The sequence below is a fragment of the Zootoca vivipara genome, chromosome 3 (genome assembly GCF_963506605.1).
Source record: "Zootoca vivipara chromosome 3, rZooViv1.1, whole genome shotgun sequence".
Taxonomy (NCBI): Eukaryota; Metazoa; Chordata; class Lepidosauria; order Squamata; family Lacertidae; genus Zootoca; species Zootoca vivipara.
In genome coordinates this window covers 78,744,188-78,765,808 of record NC_083278.1, presented here as the reverse complement: position 1 = coordinate 78,765,808, position 21,621 = coordinate 78,744,188, and the positions used below count along the sequence as shown (strand labels likewise).

General features: G+C 41.1%; 1 protein-coding gene across 1 annotated transcript in view; it reads right to left on the bottom strand.

Annotated features, from left to right (window-relative positions):
- Positions 1 to 21,621, bottom strand: part of PRKD3 (protein kinase D3) — a 58,500-nt gene that overhangs the window by 5,578 nt on the left and 31,301 nt on the right. Inside the window, exons 7-18 of the mRNA XM_035108303.2 lie at positions 20,585 to 20,662; positions 17,552 to 17,735; positions 15,559 to 15,682; positions 11,766 to 11,843; positions 10,698 to 10,974; positions 9,030 to 9,082; positions 6,938 to 7,010; positions 5,278 to 5,384; positions 4,726 to 4,887; positions 3,348 to 3,446; positions 2,661 to 2,928; positions 679 to 764 (exon numbers count right to left, since the gene is read on the bottom strand). Of these exons, the coding sequence (XP_034964194.1) occupies positions 679 to 764; positions 2,661 to 2,928; positions 3,348 to 3,446; positions 4,726 to 4,887; positions 5,278 to 5,384; positions 6,938 to 7,010; positions 9,030 to 9,082; positions 10,698 to 10,974; positions 11,766 to 11,843; positions 15,559 to 15,682; positions 17,552 to 17,735; positions 20,585 to 20,662 (1,589 nt within the window). The remainder of the gene's footprint in view (positions 1 to 678; positions 765 to 2,660; positions 2,929 to 3,347; positions 3,447 to 4,725; positions 4,888 to 5,277; positions 5,385 to 6,937; positions 7,011 to 9,029; positions 9,083 to 10,697; positions 10,975 to 11,765; positions 11,844 to 15,558; positions 15,683 to 17,551; positions 17,736 to 20,584; positions 20,663 to 21,621) is intronic.

The following is a 21,621-nucleotide window of genomic DNA, read 5'->3' as shown; positions in this document are numbered from 1 at the left end:
CAAGGGTCAAGATAATAGACCTCCACTGTAGCAATGCTCACCATCCTTACACTTAATTAGAGCCAAGCTTAGAGGGAGGTGCTTTTTGCAAAAAAATAAATAAATGCAGCTAATTATCAAGATATGGAAATGGGATGCTCACAGGAGATCCTCTCCAAGTACCTTTCCCTCAAGACAGTTTAAGTTGGGTTTTTACTCTCTATCTGGATTCCAAAATGGGGGTTCAGGAAAGCTTTTACAGAGGAAAACCAGTGGAAGGGTTTAACAACCCTTCTTTCTGTCAGCTGATTCTTCCTTTCAAGTACTGTCTCCATCACCAAGTCATATACTTTAGCTCAGCAAAAGTGGGTTTCAGACATCTAGTTAGAAACAACAACCAATGCTATAAAGTAATGGGTATCAGAGACATCACTCTAAATCCCAAAACTATGACTCTTAACATCTATTATTTCAAATAACCCAGTGCATAATGCTAAACCCAGACCAAATTAAACAAACTCTCATCATGCCCAAAAAAAGAGAGGAAGGAAAAATAGATAGCTCTACTCAAATTGAATCAAATAAACTTTCCAAGATTTCATTTATACAAGACCTGTCAACTACTTGAGTCAGATTATGATTCATGTAATTGAACTGGGTAACATATAACACAATAAAGCTGGTATGCATTAGCTATACCTGTAACCACGGGTGACTAAGTGATTTGTCAACACTGTAACGTTTTCTCATCTTCACTTGAAGCAGGTTGTTTATTAAATCGATAGCTGGAGGAGCAAGGAAGAGAAAAAAGTAATAAATATAAGTATTTTGTCTTTCCTGTCACCCACAATAATAATTCTGAAGGAAAAAATAGTAATTAAGAGACAAAGGAAAGTTTGTGAGTTTGTGAAACAGTACTACACACACAGTTTGTGTCATACGGGTGGAATTCATCTGAAGTCAACAATAAGACTTCTATTTGTTTTAGAAATTTTGAATTGTATCATACTGCTGAAAGATTACACACATCTAAATTGGGAGTAAGTACTTTTGAACAGACGGGTTAAACCACAGAGCCTAGGGCTTGCCGATCAGAAGGTCGGCAGTTCGAATCCCTACAACGGGGTGAGCTCCCGTTGCTCGGTCCCAGCTCCTGCCAACCTAGCAGTTCGAAAGCACGTCAAAGTGCAAGTAGATAAATAGGTACCGATCCAAACAGGAAGGTAAACGGTGTTTCCGTGCGCTGCTCTGGTTCGCCAGAAGCGGCTTTGTCATGCTGGCCACATGACCTGGAAGCTGTACGCCGGCTCCCTCAGCCAATAACACGAGATGAGCACCACAACCCCAGAGTCGGTCACGACTGGACCTAATGGTCAAGGGTCCCTTTATCTTTACCTTACTTTTGAACAGAGCAGCATTTACTTCTGAGTAACATGCATGGGATGCTAAGTTTGGATGCTTTCGGTACAAATTGACACCTACTATTGAAACAGTTTTTCAGAGTGTACATTTGCTGCAAAAGGTATGCAACAGACCTAAATAATAAGTTCCATATTGTCAATATCTACACACCAGTGCTGAAAACTAAACATGACATTAGCAAGCTTTAAGCACAAGTAAAGTTCTTTTTTTCTGGGAAACACCGACTATAGGCATGGGAGGAAGCAAGACAACTTTGGAAAGGGCTGTGTACCAAGAAGTGCATTGCTGAATAACACATTACACCAACTGAAAAACACTGATCTACAGGCATGTTTTCACATAGGGTTCCCAGGGTCCAGTATGATAATTGGTGGCTCTTTTCCTTTCTACAGCAGGCATTGGGAAAGCCCTAAATATAATGCCTGACAGGGCCATAGCTCTAGGATTTTCAGGAAAAATCTAACAACCTTCCAAACCAGGCCCTATAACATGAAGCAGAAGATTAAAGCCTTTTATTCATCTGTGCTGGAGACCCATCTGCAGTATAGTGGTTAGCATTCAACCAGGATCTGGAAGAGCCAGATTCACATCTGTTTTCCAGCTGTGCATCTCATTGGGTGACCTTGCTATCTGTCAGTCTCAAACCCTACAAGATTGTTGAAGGGATAAAAAGCAAGGTAGAGGCAGGTGCCTGTACACTATGTTGAGTTACTTGGAAAGAAAGGTGGAATACAAGTGCAATAAATGAATATTTTCTATTCACCCCCATCGTTCTGCCCTGACACTGAGGTCCAGCACCGAGGGCGTTCTGGCGGTTCCCTCATTGCGAGAAGCCAAGTTGCAGAGAACCAGGCAGAGGGCCTTCTTGGTAGTGGCGCCCGCCCTGTGGAACGCCCTCCCACCAGATGTCAAAGAGAAAAACAGCTACCAGATTTTTAGAAGACATCTGAAGCAGCCCTGTTTAGGGAGGCTTTTAATGTTTAATAAATTATTGTATTTTATTTTTCTGTTGGAAACCGCCCAGAGCGGCTGGGAAAACCCAGCCAGATAGGCGGGGTATGAATAATAAATTGTTGTTGTTGTTGTTGTTGTTGTTGTTGTTGTTGTTGTTGTTGTTACCGTAAAATGTTTTGCAATAACTCCTGAATAACAGCACTTTTTTCGTCCTAATTATCTTATAATTCCATGGTCCCATTCACACTAAATGCCATGCCTTATAGTCTAAAATACAGATTACTACCACATGGGAAATATTTTACCTTCACTAGATATTTCCTTCCAGGGATTTGGTGGGTACATAAATGCTGCATTTTGAATCTGGTCATTTATGTCTTCATCCTCATTAAATGGAAATGTACCACTAAGGCTCACGTAGACGATGACTCCCACTGACCACATATCCAGAGATCTATTGTAGCCCTTACTTCTAAGCACCTCTGGGGCGAGATAAGCTGGAGTTCCCACTACAGACCTCCGGAAAGACTTCTCACCAATAATACGTGCAAAACCAAAATCGCACAGCTTCACCTGTAAAAGAAATATCCCTTGATTAAATTACCTTGAACTGAACATCAGTATCAAAAATGCATTAACTGTTAATAGCCAACTCTTTAAAACAAAACAGATGGGGGTAGGGAGTTGTGCGCCAACATACAATTTTGCAAGAATTGCTCATTAGAAAAATGACACACTGATACCTGAAGTGTCCAACCAGGCCACTTGGTAAATCATAAGGAATGGTTCTAACTTTAGGGCTTGGTAACAATTCTCTCAGAGACCTACAAACACTGGTGTGGGGAGAATTGTTTTATGAGATGTATTCAAAGTACAAAAGATGTTGCTTTGTTCCCAAATGGCATAAAAATACAGAGTTAATGAACATTTTATCCTATATTTCCTCCTGCAGAATACACAACCATTAAAAAAAATACTTCATTCTTTCCCACCTGAGGAAATGGCTCTGCTGATGCTAATAGTACATTTTCAGGTTTTAAATCACAGTGCACTATATTCTTGAAGTGTAAATTCCTCAAAGCAACAAGTATCTAAGAAAATAAAAGGAAAAAAGTATTTTCAAAATCATTCACAGAGAAAGAGATGCAACATATTATGAGTCCAAGAACTGCCTAAAAGACAGGTGAAATTACATTCAGTTTAAGGATCACCAGGAGTCCTCCTCAGCCCCTCTTCTGAAAGATGTTAGGGCTAGGGAGGGGAAGAAAAGGCCCACCTTCACATGAGACTGAGGTTGGAGCCGATGCTGTCAAATCGTTAGTGGGGAAGGGCCATAGTTCAGTGGCAGATCATCTGCCTTGCATGTAGAAGGTCCCTGGTTCAATCCCCAACATTTCCAGGCATGACTAGGAAAGACTCTGCCTAAAACCCTACAGAGCCACTGCCAATCAATGTACACAGTACTGAGCTAGATGGACCAATGGTCTTGCTCCTGTATAAGGCAGCTTCCTAGGTTCCTAGTATGAAGGCCATTGCACTAGTGGAGATCTATTTCTCAATGCTGTCCACAAACCAGTGCTAGCTCACCAGCCCAACCTGCTGCCCACTCACCCACCACTGAGCCTAGGAGGCAGTGCTTTGCTTGAGAAGCCAAGCGCAACTCCAATCCATGGTGGACTGACAAGTTTCCCACCTCCCTGCCGTGGCAAACCATGGAAGTTGAACAGACATTTTCCTGGTCACATTACCCAGAGTGCCTGGTTCTGAAGAGGACCTTTGGTGCCAGGGCTGCTGCTACTTTAGGGTCAACAGAAAAAAATTAAGGGAGCAGCTGGGGAAGAGAACATGACTGGTACCACAAAGAAGGGGTCAGGCACTCTAGAGGCAGAGGGTTCAGCAGCTGGACCATGCCATGGAGTCGAAAGCAACAGGTTCACTTGTTGTGCAAGAGGCTGCCCTACCAGACATGTTGTGAAACTACCTTGAATTTTTCCATCCTCTACAACTTTTCCATCACATACAAGCTATTCATTTTGGAATTCCCCCCCCCAAGTGACGAATTAGCAGAATATTGAATACACTTGAGTCACTATTTCACTGCTTGTTTGTGAAAGGTGCTTCTTTGTGAACAGCAATAAAAAGGAATCTCAATCTACCAAGATTCCTACTTGGTATGTAATAAATATTAGGAGATCCAGATCCAGAGCCCTACTTAGTCACTTTGTATATAATATTTTCCCAACATGTTATGAAAATGTAGTTTCCTGTTGTTTTATTTAAATTGTTTTAACAGTCTGTTTTAAATAGTTGTAACCTGCCCTGAATGTGTGACAACAGAACTGTACAAGCCATTATTGAGAGCAGACCCACCTGAGTGACCATGAATTTGGTGATTCTTTCTGGAAGCCGGCTTTTCTCACTGGAAAGAATCATCTCCAACATATCGCCATGAAGTTTTTCCATTACAACAAAAACCCTTTCTGGAGTTTCAAACATACATTCCAGGTTTACAATCCCAGGGTGGTGCAAATTCTAGGAAACATATTTAATATTGTCATGAAAAATGTACCACCATTATGTAACTGAAAATCAGAAAATATCTGCCTAGGTCCTGGCTATGCTTTATTGTTTAGAAAGCACTAGCACAGTCCCTAGCAATATTTGTAGATAGAAAACACAAGCTATGGCTCTTTTTACAGTTTTCCTGTGCAGCTCAGAAACTACTATAGCAGGAATATTAAAATATACAAAAGCAAGACTTCGCAGAGATTGAACCCAGCTATGTCAACAATGAGAAACGCTGTATGTTCACAACTCTGAAAACATGTAGATTCAAGCCTCTGATTGCTCACCTACTCACAGTATTTCAATAATAATTTTATTCCTATTATGTAACATAACAGATTCAAATAATCTTTGTACCTGCAAAATGGCCACTTCATTGCGCAGCTGACTTTCCTGTTTTGTGGGGAATCGCATTTTATCAATGACTTTAATTGCCACATCCCTTCCAGTCTTCCTATGTTTTCCTACATAAACACACACAGAGTACACACTTTAGTATCTGCAACCTAACAAGGAGAGTCAGAAACAAACTTTTTGCACAGAAGGTAGATATTCGTGATAAATATGTATTTAAATATTAAAAACAGAGAGGGAAATATATCTGTCATTTACAGATTTTCAACCAATACACATGAGAGGAGAGAGCTTGCCTCTTATCCCCATCTGACATGGTAGATTTCATGCTTGCATAGGGGCTCCGGCCAGATGATCTGTACACCACAATATTAAGAATGTACTGTACAGTTTGCATGAATAAGGCATCTGCATCTGTTGCACTTGAAGCATTCAGGTTCCTATGCAAATGTGAAGTCTACATGACACATGAGAAAGAGGATGGGGAAGTAGTATAACCCTAATCACAATCTCAGATGAAGCATGCAAAGTGCTGAAGCTTGTATCATAGCAAAGTGCTTCCCCCTGCTTAAGGCAATTACGGTATTGCTCTGCTGCCTAGATCTCTGTGGTTAAGATCTAATCTCACCTTAAGACCAAAATCCCTGCATGTCCAAGGTGAGAATAACACTTTCATTTTAGTGGGATGGGCTGCTTCTTCAGTCCTTAATTTGCATGGGGATATTTTTGGTACACCTTTTACTAATATGGGCATAGAGCCTAATTCAACAAAATCATTGTTCAGCTCCACTCTCAAAGTGCAGAAGTGAGAGGCAACAGAGTTTGCTTGAAACAAGTCAGAATTTCAAAAGTTGCTCCTTCAGGGACTCTTCATGTATTACAAACATTATAGCTTTGAATGTGCAAAGAAACTTGCTTATATTCACAGTTTTAACCACACTCACTTATAAAATAAAATTACTACTTATCTTCCACAGATGAGGAATTTAGGTTGAGTTAATAAAATGGCTCAGAATTACCGAGTGAGTTAATAAAAGGGTTAAGATCAGAATCCAGATTCTACCTACAGGACAACCCTAGCTTCTATCACATTGCACTTCAGCTGATATGGAATAAAACATACAAGAGCCTTGAAACTCATAGCATTAATGAGAAAAGCTGATCAGTTTATTTGAGATATGCACAAAATATACATAAGGGGCAGAAAGAATGCTAAAGAAATGCTACAAGGACACCACACTACTACTATTTTAGAGGCCTAGCTAGACCTCACCTGGAGTTCTTTATTCAGTACTGGTGATTCTGTAATTAGTCAGGGTACAATAACTGCTCTGGAAGATAGTTGCATGGAGCAAGCAGAAAGAGTACCTGCCTTAAAGATTTAAGTGTAAGTAAAAGGTACAAAAAATATAGGCTTATTTTCACTAGATTAAAAAGAAAGGCAACTCAACAGTAACATTCCATAACTTCTGCAAGGTAACAGAAGAACCAACTGAATGGGAATTAATGTTGTAAACCAGGCAAGCAATTGCGTAAGAGGCAGAAAGTGTCTCTCGGACTGGAACTATTGAATTACTTTCTCCTAAATTGAGAGAAGATCTAGCATGAAGCAAAACCAAATATCACAAGTCTGAACTTGCAGTGATTGTTTAGTCAAACTTACCTCCATACACAACACCAAACTGACCAGAGCCAAGCACCTCATCAGCAAAAATCTGGTATACGGAACTAATATCCTAGGGGAAGAGAGGGTGCAGGCAGGGGAAGGTAAATATTATGTTCAATTACTTCAGTGACAGAGGCAGACGCTAGAATGTTAAGAGCTACACTTCATGGATACAAAAAGGGAAAGTAAGTCTTTGTTTATAACCCAATTAAAAATTACTCCAAAAAAGGGGAGTATAAAGGTCCATTCCCACCTGTTAAAACCTGTTCATGATAGCATTGTTTACCACATATAGTAACTTGTGTGACAGAGATGGGAACAACATACAAAAATAACATTTACAAATTTATTTGTAATTTATTTGCAAATTTACAAACTGCAGTGCAATCTGTATTCCTTAAACTTTTCTCCAGCTGTGTAATGATAAAGCATACAAACCAGCCTTTCTGTCAGCATGAAGGTGTGCTCATATGCTAAGACCAGTCTACTGTATATGAAAATCCCATGAGAACCATAGATCTTTGTTTCTTTAGCATGGCCAATCAAGGACATTTGCCACATTGTAGATGTAATCTCTATATGCAAAAGAGGAGCTGCAACCAATGATGGATTCCTGACAACTGTACTTGCAGTAAGCACATTGTCACACATATTTGTAATATGGGCCCCAGATTTGGCATCACTACCTCATTTATGTCACTGGCACTGGGTAAAACTCATTTAGCCACCACCAGACCTGCTCTAAGGTGATCCACAGGAAAACATTCCAGAATTTCTGGACACATTCCAGAGAACATTCTGACCTCACACTAAGCAGTGCTTGACTAGAAGAACCTGTCTGCCTCGCAAACAAAAGTCAGCCTGGAGATGAGGGAGAAAGAAAACTGAGCACAAAGGTGGAAGCCATGCTGTTTTGATATGGGCACATGAAAGGTGGGGGACAGGACACGTACTAAAACTCTAGCCTAGCTAGAGACATTTCCCAAAGAGCTCTGAACAGGCACTGAACCAACATGTGTGAATGCCCAGAGATCACAAAGAAGAAACATAGGTCCTCTATCCTGCAAACTTGGCAGGCATATCACTAATATAATAAACAAAAGACTAAGGAAGCAGAGTACAAACCACACATCACCTAAACTACCAATAAAATAAAACATTTCAATTAGGTAAAGGTAAGGTAAAGGACCCCTGGACAGTTAACTCCAGTCAAAGGTGACTATGGGGCTGCTGCACTCATCTCGCTTCAGTCTGAGGGAGCCGGCATTTGTCCACAGGCAGCTTTCTGGGTCATGTGGCCAGCATGACTAAACCGCTTCTGGAGCAACGGAACACCGTGATGGAAGCCAGAGTGCATGGAAATGCAATTTATCAGTGGTTTTGACCACAGCGCCACCCGCATCCCAAAACATTTCAATTATCCTACCAATGTTCTACCAAAACTACAAATCCTATACATATTCATTTAGACGTTCTGTCAAATTCAATGAGGCTTGCTTTCAAGTAACTGGGCAAAGGACAGCAGCATTTGTTTTCCTACCTAGATTATGGGGTTTCCCTTCCCCCAGATAACCTACTATAAGAAGGCATTGAAGTATGGTTTTAGATCAGAACATGGATGCACATTTCATGCTTGGGAAACAAAGTCATTCCTCCTTTTGGGAAATAACTATCAAAAAGGCAGCCCCCAACAATAGTATTTTAAAAATAATAATAATAATAAGCCTTAATTCTCATCCAACAACTGATAACTGCTTTAAATTATAAGTTCAAAATTTGGCAGTAATATTTATTGTATTTGGTTCAATTCCTGCATATCAAGTGGGGGAAGGGATCAAACTTAAAAAGTATCCTTTACAAGGCTTCTCTTTTTGCATTGCTCACTACTAAAAAGGTTAAGAAACTTTACCATATATAGATTTTTTTTTCATACAAGTCATTGTATTAAATAAGCTAGGTTGCCTAATGGGAACAATGTGTTCTTCAGCTTTTCATTTGTCTTTATCTCCAATTATTTTGATATAAAATAGCCATCGGGGGACAACTGATAACAATCCAGCTACAATAGTATTTACATTTTGTGACTCACCACATTTTCTTGGATCTGGCAATTTGAAACAGAAATGCTGACAGATAATTCTTCTGCAATGAGAAAATATACATGTTCTTAATGTGGAAGCAGTATTACAATGAAAGACCAATGTCCTAGCAGCCAAACATTTATTGACATTCCAAGTAATATGTGAAATGTAGCCTTAGCACTCTGCATCACATTTCCAAACACCTCTTTGTGTTCCCCTAACAGACAGCTTTCAAAATCTCCCTTGCACTGAACTCTACCACAATTTTTTCCTCAGTTCTATTTTGTTCCTGGCCATCAACATTGCCCGTGTTCCTCCATCCTTCAAGACATTTGCTCTCTCTCCTTATGTCTCCATCTCAAAGGAACTAAGGAATTTGTAAGCACATACGTTTTTCTTATGTACAAGTCAAATAGGCTTACAGAAGGTATTGCTTGACTGTTACACAGGTCTGAACCTAAACACCAGTCTTTGGGGCATTAAGCATTGCCAGAATCTCCTTTAATTCAACAGTCAGGCAACCCAGTCCTGCTTTTCATCACAAGTTTTCCATTCTGTGCCTCTAGCTCAGAGCTGCAATGTGCCAGGACTCAGCCTTATTTTTAATACAAGGAAAATCATGAAAAATCCAGTCCAAGCTGTTCCACCCCACTACCCTTCTTTTTAGCCACCTGTCCCCCACCCTACACAAATGCACTGTTCTTGGCTATGAAGCATGCATGTTGTAATTCCACCTGTTCTTCCCTCAGGTCATGCCTTCCTTAGCCCACTGCCTACTCATTTCTCTTTCTCCCAGGATCCCAATCCTCCTCTTCACCGTCAACACCCATGTCACCACCCTCTCTCTTCCTGCCATCAGTTCACAGTTCCTCCTGCTCCTAGGACAACAGTTCTCTGCATGTTTTTTTTCTGTAAGCCAAATTGACTTCTCAGTTCCTCTACAGAAGCTGTGTTACACGTCAGCATTCTACAAGCAGGGTCCTACTTGCTCTATAGTTAGAATATAAATGGCATGACTTCAGGTGAGTTTAGTAAATGGCTACAACTCACACAGCAAGGGAAATAATTTTTGGAAAGGCTACACTAGCAGCATGAGGCCTGCTTTCAACACCGGGCTAGGAAGAGTTGCATTACTTACTCATATGGTGTTCCACACAGTTTCAGTTTTAAAATCAGGCCCTTAATTGTTACATATGTAGAATTAGCAAGACAGGAATCAACTCCAAGAGGCACAGCACTGACGTACAGTGGGACCTCGACTTACGAATTTAATCCATTCCGAATGCACACTCGTAGGTCGAAAACTTTATAAGTCGAGTTTCCCATAGGAAAAGCGGTTTCCCATAGGAATGCATTGGAAACGGAAAAATTCGTAAGTTGAGGAAACCACATCTAGCCGTGAACGTGTTTTCCTTTCGGATGTCGGAAAAATCGTAAGCGCGTGGCCACTTTTTCCGCTCGTAAGTCAAAAACGTCGGACGTCAAGTAGTTCGTAAGTCGAGGTGCCACTGTACTAACTAATGCTAAATATGCAGCAGTTGAAGGTCTAATTCAAATACAGAGCCAGCCCCATGACATGTTGCAGGCATAAGCAACCCATAAAATATTTTGTTGAACCAGGGCCCATAACTTCAAAGATCTCCATTAGGAAGAAGAGAGTGCTTCTCTGCTCTTACTGTGATCTTTCCCTTGTCCTGTAGCAGTGCAAATGCTAGCCTGAGGCGTGACTGGCATCAAAGCTTGACGAATAGCTTTCTCCCAGCTCTGTGCTACATCCAGTCCCACTCCAGTAGCAGCCAAAACAGGATTATGATGATTGCTGCCATTGTTCTCGCCAACAAAGTACACCATGGTGTCAGTGATTATTTCAAAGCAGTGTGGGTTGCTGCCTTGTACCACGTTTGAGAAGTCCCGTGGCGGAGTCACCTGAAGAATTTCAGAAAGCGGAATCTCCTAAAGGAAACAAAAGGTGTTAAATATGCAACAATAACAAAAATGTATGCTACTGAACTCAACTAGAAATATTTTGATAGCACTGAGTGGCCTTAGCTTTAGTCCCTCTTTAGGGCTGCTAATAAAGTTTTGTCTTTGCTCTGGACCCAACTGGCATTTTCCTCCCATGATACAGTTTAGAATTGCCTTTCATCTCTGGTGCTACATTGTCCATAGAATCAATCTTTCTATAGAAGCCTGATGACCCAGTTCATCATTACAGAATCACCATACCATATCCAAAGTGAGAAGACCTTTCACCATCCACTCAGCAAGCAGACATAATTGTTTATTTTCAATTTTACAGCCTGTCAGGTGCTTTGTAAGCCTTCTTACTCCCAGCTATGTCACAGGACAGGATCAATTTTGGCTCTCTCAATCCTTTGCCTCCTCCCATATATGCTATCCTTTTCTTCAGGAAGTATTCTACTTCTGTTACCCCAGTCCCTCAAACATTCACTAGTGTGGTTTCAAGGGGCATAAAATATCCATGCATTGCTGGGCACTGTAACACACAAATCAACAGATAAAGAACTGTACACAAGAGACACGGTGCAGTTTCATTAAAAGAACACCTCAATTTTAACATACCTATGATATTCAGGTTTCAACAGTTAATACACAAATAGAGTCTTGTGCAGATAAAAGGATGTAAATGAAGGATTTCAACTACAGATTAACATTAGGGGAACGACACTTTATATGGAAACTGACATAAGTAAGAAAAAAATGAGAATTGTATTATCACTTACCTTGTAATACTTTGTCCCAGATTCATTCTGAAATAGTGTAAGACATTTACTATCCAGCCTCCAGTAATGTCTTTTTCTCTGCAACAAATATGAGAGTGTTTCTCTTTAAGACACAGACATTGGTACCCTCTAGCAGAATCCATGTTAGCAATTTCAATGGCCTGTACTGATGATGACATTTAAAGGTACGATCAGCTATGCTTTTTCAAACAGTGCCTACTCTAAAGTTCAAGTCTGTGCAGCAATGCATAGGACCAAGATGTTTCTGAGTTCCTCCTGTGCCCCTCCTTTTTTTTCTGTGACTACATCCTATCCCAGGGGAGCAGCAGCAGGTATCACTGTCCCAGCACTTTGGGACAGTCCCCATCAGGCACAAGAGGGTAACTTTAGGACTCAAGAGATCTGAGCAGGAAAACGGTGGAAGGGGGAGGATAATACTGTGACTCCATTTTCTAGGTCCTCCTCAGAGGCTGCAACAGAGTTGGCTCAGGAAGCTTGTCTTGGATAAGGGAGACTCTACCACATCACTATGCCTGGAAGCGAAAGGAAAGTCCGATGCTGTAAAGAAAAATATTGCATAGGAACCTGGAATGTAAGAACCATGAGTGGAGGTAAGCTGGATGTGGTCAAAAATGAGATGACAAGAATAAATATCGACATCCTGGGCATCAGTGAACTAAAATGGAAGGGAATGGGCAAATTCAGTTCGGGTGACTATCATATCTACTACTGTGGGCAAGAATCCTGTAGCAGAAATGGAGTGGCCCTCATAGTCAACAAAAGAGTGGCAAAAGCTGTAATGGGATGCAATCTCAAAAATGACAGAATGATCTCGATACGAATCCAAGGCAGACCTTTTAACATCACAGTAATCCAAGTTTATGCACCAACTACCGGTGCTGAAGAAAGTGAAATTGACCAATTCTATGAAGACCTACAACAACTTCTAGAAATGACACCAAAGAAGGATGTTCTTCTCATTACAGGGGATTGGAATGCTAAAGTAGGGAATCAAGAGATAAAAGGAACAACTGGCAAGTTTGGCCTTGGAGTTCAAAATGAAGCAGGGCAAAGGCTAATAGAGTTCTGTCAAGAGAACAAGCTGGTCATCACAAACACTCTCTTCCAACAACACAAGAGACGACTCTACACATGGATATCACCAAATGGGCAGCATCGAAATCAGATTGATTATATTCTCTGCAGCCAAAGATGGAGAAGCTCTATACAGTCAGCAAAAACAAGACCTGGAGCTGACTGTAACTCAGATCATCAGCTTCTTATAGCAAAATTCCAGCTTAAACTGAAGAAAGTAGGAAAAACCACTGGGCCAGTAAGATACAATCTGAATCAAATCCCTTATGAATACACAGTGGAAGTGAGGAACAGGTTTAAGGATTTAGATTTGGTGGACAGAGTGCCTGAAGAACTATGGATGGAGGCTCGTAACATTATACAGGAGGCAGCAACGAAAACCATCCCAAGGAAAAGGAAATGCAAGAAAGCAAAATGGCTATCCAACGAGGCCTTACAAATAGCGGAGGAGAGGAGGCAAGCAAAATGCAAGGGAGATAGGGAAAGATACAGGAAACTGAATGCAGATTTCCAAAAAACAGCAAGGAGAGACAAGAGGGTCTTCTTAAATGAGCAATGCAAAGAAATAGAGGAAAACAATAGACTGGGGAAAACCAGAGATCTGTTCAAGAAAATTGGAGATATGAAAGGAACATTTCGTACAAAGATTACCATAATCAAGGACAAAAGTGGTAAGGACCTAACAGAAGCAGAAGACATCAAGAAGAGGTGGCAAGAATACACAGAGGAATTATACCAGAAAGATATGGAGGTCTCATACACCCCAGGTAGTGTGGTTGCTGACCTTGAGCCAGACATCTTGGAGAGTGAAGTCAAATGGGCCTTAGAAAGCATTGCTAATAACAAGGCCAGTGGAAGTGATGATATTCCAGCTGAACTATTTAAAATTTTAAAAGATGATGCTGTTAAGGTGCTACACCCAATATGCCAGCAAGTTTGGAAAACTCAGCAATGGCCAGAGGATTGGAGAAGATCAGTCTACATCCCAATTCCAAAGAAGGGCAGTGCCAAAGAATGCTCCAACTACCGCACAATTGCGCTCATTTCACACGCTAGCAAGGTTATGCTTAAAATTCTACAAGGCAGGCTTAGGCAGTATGTGGACCGAGAACTCCCAGAAGTGCAAGCTGGATTTCGAAAGGGCAGAGGAACCAGAGACCAAATAGCAAACATGCGCTGGATTATGGAGAAAGCTAGAGAGTTCCAGAAAAACGTCTACTTCTGCTTCATTGACTATGCAAAAGCCTTTGACTGTGTCGACCACAGCAAACTATGGCAAGTTCTTAAAGAAATGGGAGTGCCTGATCACCTCATCTGTCTCCTGAGAAATCTCTATGTGGGACAAGAAGCTACAGTTAGAACTGGATATGGAACAACTGATTGGTTCAAAATTGGGAAAGGAGTACGACAAGGTTGTATATTGTCTCCCTGCTTATTTAACTTATATGCAGAATTCATCATGCGAAAGGCTGGACTAGATGAATCCCAAGCCGGAATTAAGATTGCCGGAAGAAATATCAACAACCTCAGATATGCAGATGACACAACCTTGATGGCAGAAAGCGAGGAGGAATTAAAGAACCTTTTAATGAGGGTGAAAGAGGAGAGCGCAAAATATGGTCTGAAGCTCAACATCAAAAAAACCAAGATCATGGCCACTGGTCCCATCACCTCCTGGCAAATAGAAGGGGAAGAAATGGAGGCAGTGAGAGATTTTACTTTCTTGGGCTCCTTGATCACTGCAGATGGTGACAGCAGTCACGAAATTAAAAGACGCCTGCTTCTTGGGAGAAAAGCAATGACAAACCTAGACAGCATCTTAAAAAGCAGAGACATCACTTTGCCGACAAAGGTCCGTATAGTTAAAGCTATGGTTTTCCCAGTAGTGATGTATGGAAGTGAGAGCTGGACCATAAAGAAGGCTGATCGCCGAAGAATTGATGCTTTTGAATTATGGTGCTGGAGGAGACTCTTGAGAGTCCCATGGACTGCAAGAAGATCAAACCTATCCATTCTTAAGGAAATCAGCCCTGAGTGCTCCCTGGAAGGACAGATCGTGAAGCTGAGGCTCCAATACTTTGGCCACCTCATGAGAAGAGAAGAATCCTTGGAAAAGACCCTGATGTTGGGAAAGATTGAGGGCACTAGGAGAAGGGGACGACAGAGGACAAGATGGTTGGACAGTGTTCTCGAAGCTACGAACATGAGTTTGACCAAACTGCGGGAGGCAGTGCAAGACAGGAGTGCCTGGCGTGCTATGGTCCATGGGGTCACGAAGAGTCGGACACGACTAAACGACTAAACAACAACAACAACAACCACATCACTGTGATCCTGAACCCAACATACAAACAAGGCTTCTGTTGGTTATAATGGCAGACAGAGCTCGGCCAGCACAGAGAGTTCCTTCTCTCGTAGCTGGTACTGAAGAAGCCCTGCTTGCATAAACAGAGCAGCATAGATTATTTCCTTTCTTGAGAGTTTTAAAGCAATTTTTAAAACTAAAATCAGAGGTGAGGAATCCGTGGTTCTCTAAATGTTGGACTACAATTCCCATAAACTTAGCTATTGGTCAAGCTAGCTTGCTTTGAAGGAGTTGGGAGCCCAACAGTATCTGGAGGGCCACAGTTTCCCCATCTCAGACTTAAAATAACTAAATGTAAATATCACACTGAAAAGTAGAGGTAAAATTACTGACCAGGTTGTCTCTGCTAGTGTAATGAACCATCCATCCTTCCTTCACCATTGTACTGCTCTTCCTCTTTGTGTGCTTGATTGATTGCACAACCCTCATTAATGGAATATTATTGCTTGTCGATGGGCTGTTGGAAAAAGAAAATGCATGTCTCTAATCATACATATTTCAGCACACCCTATAGCTGTGCTATAATTCAGGATAAACTTCAAGTAGAATATTCTTGCCTATTACTTGTATCTTAAACAAAAATCTTCTAAAGAAAAAGCATTATGTAGGGCACATCGTGATCATACAGATGACAAGAGAGTTGTTTTTAAAATCACTAACCCCACCACCACCCAGATTAGGCAAGACACGTTATTAAGGGGCTATGACATAGTTTTAAATAAGGAAGTCAAAGTCCTTTACAACATTATAGAAGATACCAAGGCAGACTTATTAACACTTGGGCAGCAGGTCACAGTAAAGCCCAAACCTGCCCTATGAACCAATACAAGAAAACAAGGGGTCCTAGGAGGATCTCTTTCATCAAACCAAGCCTGAATATAAACTCTGTCCTCTTTCCCCATACATACACCTCCAACAGCAACAGAGACAGTAACAAAGAGCAAAAATCTTATCCTAAATTAAGTCTTATCCTAAATTAAAACCATCTTCCTGTGCTCCTATTTTTCTTGAAGGGAGAGATAAGTACTATAGCAGCTACCCTAAATCGTGCCCAGTAGGAAAGGAACTCAGCTCTACTTCCGCTCTGAAATCTTCTCATGGGAAGAGAGGACAAGCACAGCATAAGAAAGATGGTACCAAGCAGGGCCCTGCATTCTGGTTGCCATGTACTGAATCCAGGCCCTGTCTATACATTGAGGGTGAGGAACCTTTCTCAGTCAGAGGGCTGCATTCCCTTCTAAGCAACCTTCTGGGAATCACATGCTGGTGGGAGGCGAGGCCACAAGCAAAAGAGGGGATGGTGAACATGAATTTTACTTTTGTATGGTAGACTAGTTTTTACACACATCCACCCACTCTTCTCTATCCTCCATGCAGGCAAGCAGGAAGCAACATCGGAATCTAAGGACATACGCCCTCCACACAAAAACACTCAAGGAGGGTGAAAGCAGTGCTGCAGAGGGGTGTGGCCTTGGGAGAGGAGCTGTGGCTGGGAAGAGTCTCAAGGACCAGATAGAGAGGCATGGAGGGCCACATCTGGCCCCCAGGCATGAGGTTCCCCACTCTGCTACAGAGGAAAATGATTTGAAGCGCACAGTAGACATGAATTGACCTTTAGGTAGATAAATAGTCTTGCAATCCTCCCTTTCATTCTCACTACATCCCAGTGAAATCTGTCTTTATTATTCCTATTTTACAGTATTTCTTTAAGGCCACCTAATGAGTCCATGGCTGAACACTATTCTAAGTCCATTGCTCTATTTCCATAAACTACACTGGATCTCCTCCAGTGAGCTGTAATTCAAATAATTTACTCTAGTAGAACATATACAAGTAAAAACACATGACCCTTTAGAGGTCACATCCAATGAGCCAAAAGTTGTTTCCTTTAACCTAACTTGCAACACATACAAGGAGCAAAATTGATTCCTTATGTAACCCCATTCAATCAATTGACTTGCATTAGGACTGGAATGAGTTTGGCCTAAGGTTAGGAGAATAAAGTAGCCCTATAAATCTAGGTCAGCATAACATTTTCCATCAACTAGTCAGTATAGCTAAGCATTCTTCAATAATGTAATTTATTTCCATGTTGATGCTCACAGGGGATTCTACTTCCAATAGGTTCAAGCCTACATACTTTCACATTTAATCAATTCTGTTAATTGCTGTTTTTCACTTATGCTGAAGAGTGAGAAAGCATCTCTTGTAAAACCAATAATAAATAATAAAAAGTGAACAGCAAAATTCATTCTCCTTTCAACAGAAAAATGTCTTTAATAGGGAGCTTCACAGACCTACAATGCAGTGCTTTGATTTTACAAACCTGATAGTTTTGACAGCCTCTTCATCTTTGTCCCCATCTAGATCTGCTGGATCCATAAAAAACATTTTGTCTTCTGGGGGAGAGGGTTCTTCTGTATCATCCAAGCTCCTACCTCCATCACTGTTCATTTCACTGCTGTCAACCTCCATTGGCATATCCATATCTTGACCTGGACTAGCCGGTTCTTATTCCATATAAAAACAAAAGGTTCCAAAATATTTTTATTCATTTCAGGTTGTTAGAAAATTCATTTACATCACAATTTTAGTCAGGAATGAATTAGGAATCTGTTGCAACCCTCAGTACATATGTAACAAAATCAAATATACACAATCAAACATAGCCAAAACAGGAGAAAATGTAAAAACAATTGGGCTATGTTTTTGTTTTACTAAGGCCACTTCATGCTATGTAGGTACTTCCTGACACAGGGCAATTCTCCATCAGTGGAAAGTTGGCATCATCATAGTTCTTCCACCTCCTGTGCCAGCCAGCTCCCTCTCCTCTGATGCAAGAACATCATGACTATGTCTTTCCAGGGAAGGGTGTGGACAGGATGGGAATCAGAGAACAGAACTCCCTTTACACCTGGTTCAATACTAATGCAAGTTAAATCCAACTTCCTGCTGCTTCAAACAGAGCAGGGCAGTCAAGGATAGGCAGCCACACACAGGGTTGATTTTTCTAGTATCCTTAGACAGGCACAGAGACAAAATTATGAAGGAATTTTACAGATATGCTCTCCAACATTTCTGCTTTAGAAAAGATTCTGCAAATTCTCCCCTGTACAAAGGAAATTAGGAGTTATGTAATGCTAGCAATTAAGAGAGAGGTGTCAAACATAAGGCTAGGAAGTCAATTCCATCAGAGTGCAAAGGGTATAATACATCAATGGCAGCTACAGTGAGGCTCCAGAATCAACTTCTGGCATTGGGTTGCCCAACTTTTGCAGGCTGTGGATAAATCTGAGAACCTGTGAAACTGTTTTGCGCACCACAACCACTCTTGCACACATTCAAACTTCCACCCTGCCATTTGTTAGGGTTAACCTTCCCTCCCAAAATAAAGATCATGCCTCACCCCCAACTATTAAGCTTGAAAAAAACCTTGTATCAGAGTCAATTTTAAAACCCTGATTTTTCAAGCCGGCCAGGGGAGTGTCACAGCTCAGCATACAAAGGTTAATCCAAACACCCACTCACTGTAATATGCTTGAAAATAGTCTTCTACTGACTACAGCAGAAGAATTATTTCAAGTTTTATTGCAACAGGGGTGAAGCAGTGGGATGCTGAAGGCACCAGTGAAAGCATATGCTGTCCAAACATCTTCTTCCCTCAATTTCAATATTTAATGGAGCGATCCCAATCCCCAGATCCCAAGGCTGGTAAGGTCCAGAACTGCACATAGGTAGGTTCCCCCCACAGACCTCTACCAAGGGGGCAGGCACTACCACTGCAGAAGCCCCTATTATGCCTGCAGAGGCGCAATAGGTTTATATTACCAACACAGTTTCCATTAACAACTAGGCCCTAAAGCAACTTATGCCCCAAAGCTTGGGATTCTGAAGGATCCAACAGAGGCTTGGATCCATTGGATCCAAGACCCTTCATTCTCCAAAGAGACCCTGGACTGGGCCTTAATATCATGAGACATTGGGGGGGTTAGACCAGTATGAGGGGTGGGAGAAGTTGGAGGAGTTAGCCCAGGTACCCTGAGGAGGGACCCGTAGAAAACCACACCCATCATTGAAACAAATTAGGCAGAGCAGGGAGAGAGAATAGAATGTGAAGGAAAACTGTGTAAAAGGAAAACACTGGGTAAGGTCTGCCCCTTCCTCACCTCCTGCCCTGGCCTGCATAGCCCAGCAAGACTTTGGAGGGAACAGTATATTCCCCACTGTGCATCCTCCACTTAACCCACACTGAATCCCACTTAGAACTGCGCAGATGCCCAACTGAAATTGATGGTTTGGTGGTCTTAGTTAGGACACATAAGTCACATCTAAAACATCTGCCTCACATACATATGAGATTGCTTACCCTATTCTGACCCCACGGGGTAGGGCTGGGGGAAATCAGGTAATATGCCCATTCACACTTCTTATCCCTTCTATCTGCATATGTGATGAATCTCAAAGATGCCAAGTAGAACTGTCTTCCCTTGGTTGGTGGATACCTTACCTACCTGGACAGCTAACTGTCACCACCCCCAACTGAATCTTCAGAGTTGTTTGTTTGTTTTTTAAAGGCAAGGTATTTAAATGATCTCCATCTCTCCCTTGAATGCCTTCTATGAATTGCCTGGGATGACCCATGCTGTTTTGCATGTCAGCTGAAAAAAATTACTAAGATTGCCTTGAATAGCAAATAGAAGTTTCCTTATATTTAAAACAGCTTTCTATTTCTTCAAGTGCTTTAAATAAATCTACTCTTGTAATTTGAATTCTGGGATTGGTTATGTTTTTGCATAGCTATGGGATCTGGTCTACTCACCTTGCCTAGCATTTCCCCACCCTCTATGCTTTTAAGGAGAGAAACTGAGAATTACATATTGGACTGCTGCCATAAGCAAGGCAGGAGTCTAGAAAAGCATTCCACGCTCTCAGAATACTATAAACACTTCAGGTCTAGATTTCATTATTGCCAGAACTAGTGATACCTAAAGGGGAAATGGTGGTGGTGCTGCCGAGCATAAATTACCCAGAGTATCTTGCTTGCAGCCTACCTTAGCACAATATCCTATGGCTCCTGAGACACTCTCCTAGGGACCACAAGACTGAATACTCTTCCAATGGAAAGTCACTATCAACTTTGCTGAGGAGGCCAAAGTTGTTAATATATTTCACTTCAACAAAGATAGGGGAGCACTTTCAGTCAACTCAAGTATGTAAGAACATTACAAAGTACCCAAATTTAAATATATAAGTACTTCTATCTCACCTTTTAAATATATTGCAAGTCACACTGAAAATTAATATAGAAATAATTTCATTACTCATCTTCTTTACTATTTCAGAACATGTTTGCTCTTACCTCCATTGAACACAACTTCTCCAAGACAATCTTTGGGTACTTTAGAAGCACAACGTTTGTGACAGTTAAATCTGCAGTCTAAAGCAAGAAAAAATGGTTTCTTTCAGTCACACATTTATGGAGAAACTCCTTTGAAATATCCCTTACATGACACTTACATTTTATTTATTTTCGGGGTGTATTTGGCCTAGCATTGTATCTAAGCACTCACCAAGTAGCCATGTGCAACAAGAAATTGCATGCAGGGGTATGAACCATCCCTCCTCTCTGCCTTCCACAGAAACCAAGTGGGCTGCCAGTGGAGAAAAACCAGTAGAAAAACGCCAACAAAGGAAAGGCAGCACAGAAAAGCAATGGGGTGTTGGCCCCAGCAGGTTCTTTTTGCAGGCTTATTTGCCACTGCTATGTTATTGAAAAGGATGTCCCCAGACTGTTTCTTTTAAATTGTACATAAAAGATTTATGTGTATTAATTTGCAAACTTCATTACTGAACTCTCTACCTTAAAATATCTCTACTGCTATGAAACTAAAAAACTAATCCCTACACAAACAACGTATTATTGAGTGCCACAAGTAACTAAGCACTTTACACAGAAAATATAAGACAAGGGTTCATACCAAGTAGTAAATATACTGAGGCATATGCCTGCGGGGGGAAAGAAAAAAGATGATCCATGATCTGGAGACACAGGCTATTGATGACATATAAACAACAAAACTATACTGCCATGTTGAATCACAGGTTACATTTGAGACTTAGGAAAATAAGTGAGTTTCTCAACTAAGTATAATAATACTATATCTTATACACTCTTTAAAGTTTTAGTAAGAGTATAAATTAAATGCAAACAGCTTTTTTAAAGTGGGCATGGCTTTATAAATACTTGCTTTGCCAATAGCCTACAACAGGGATCTGCAACTGGAGGTTAATCTGCTGGACCACACCCCAGCCTCCCATCTGGGTCCCTCACATCTCCATTGGAGGATTTTTTAAGAGGTTGGATGGCCATCTGTCAGGGATTCTTTAGCTGTGATC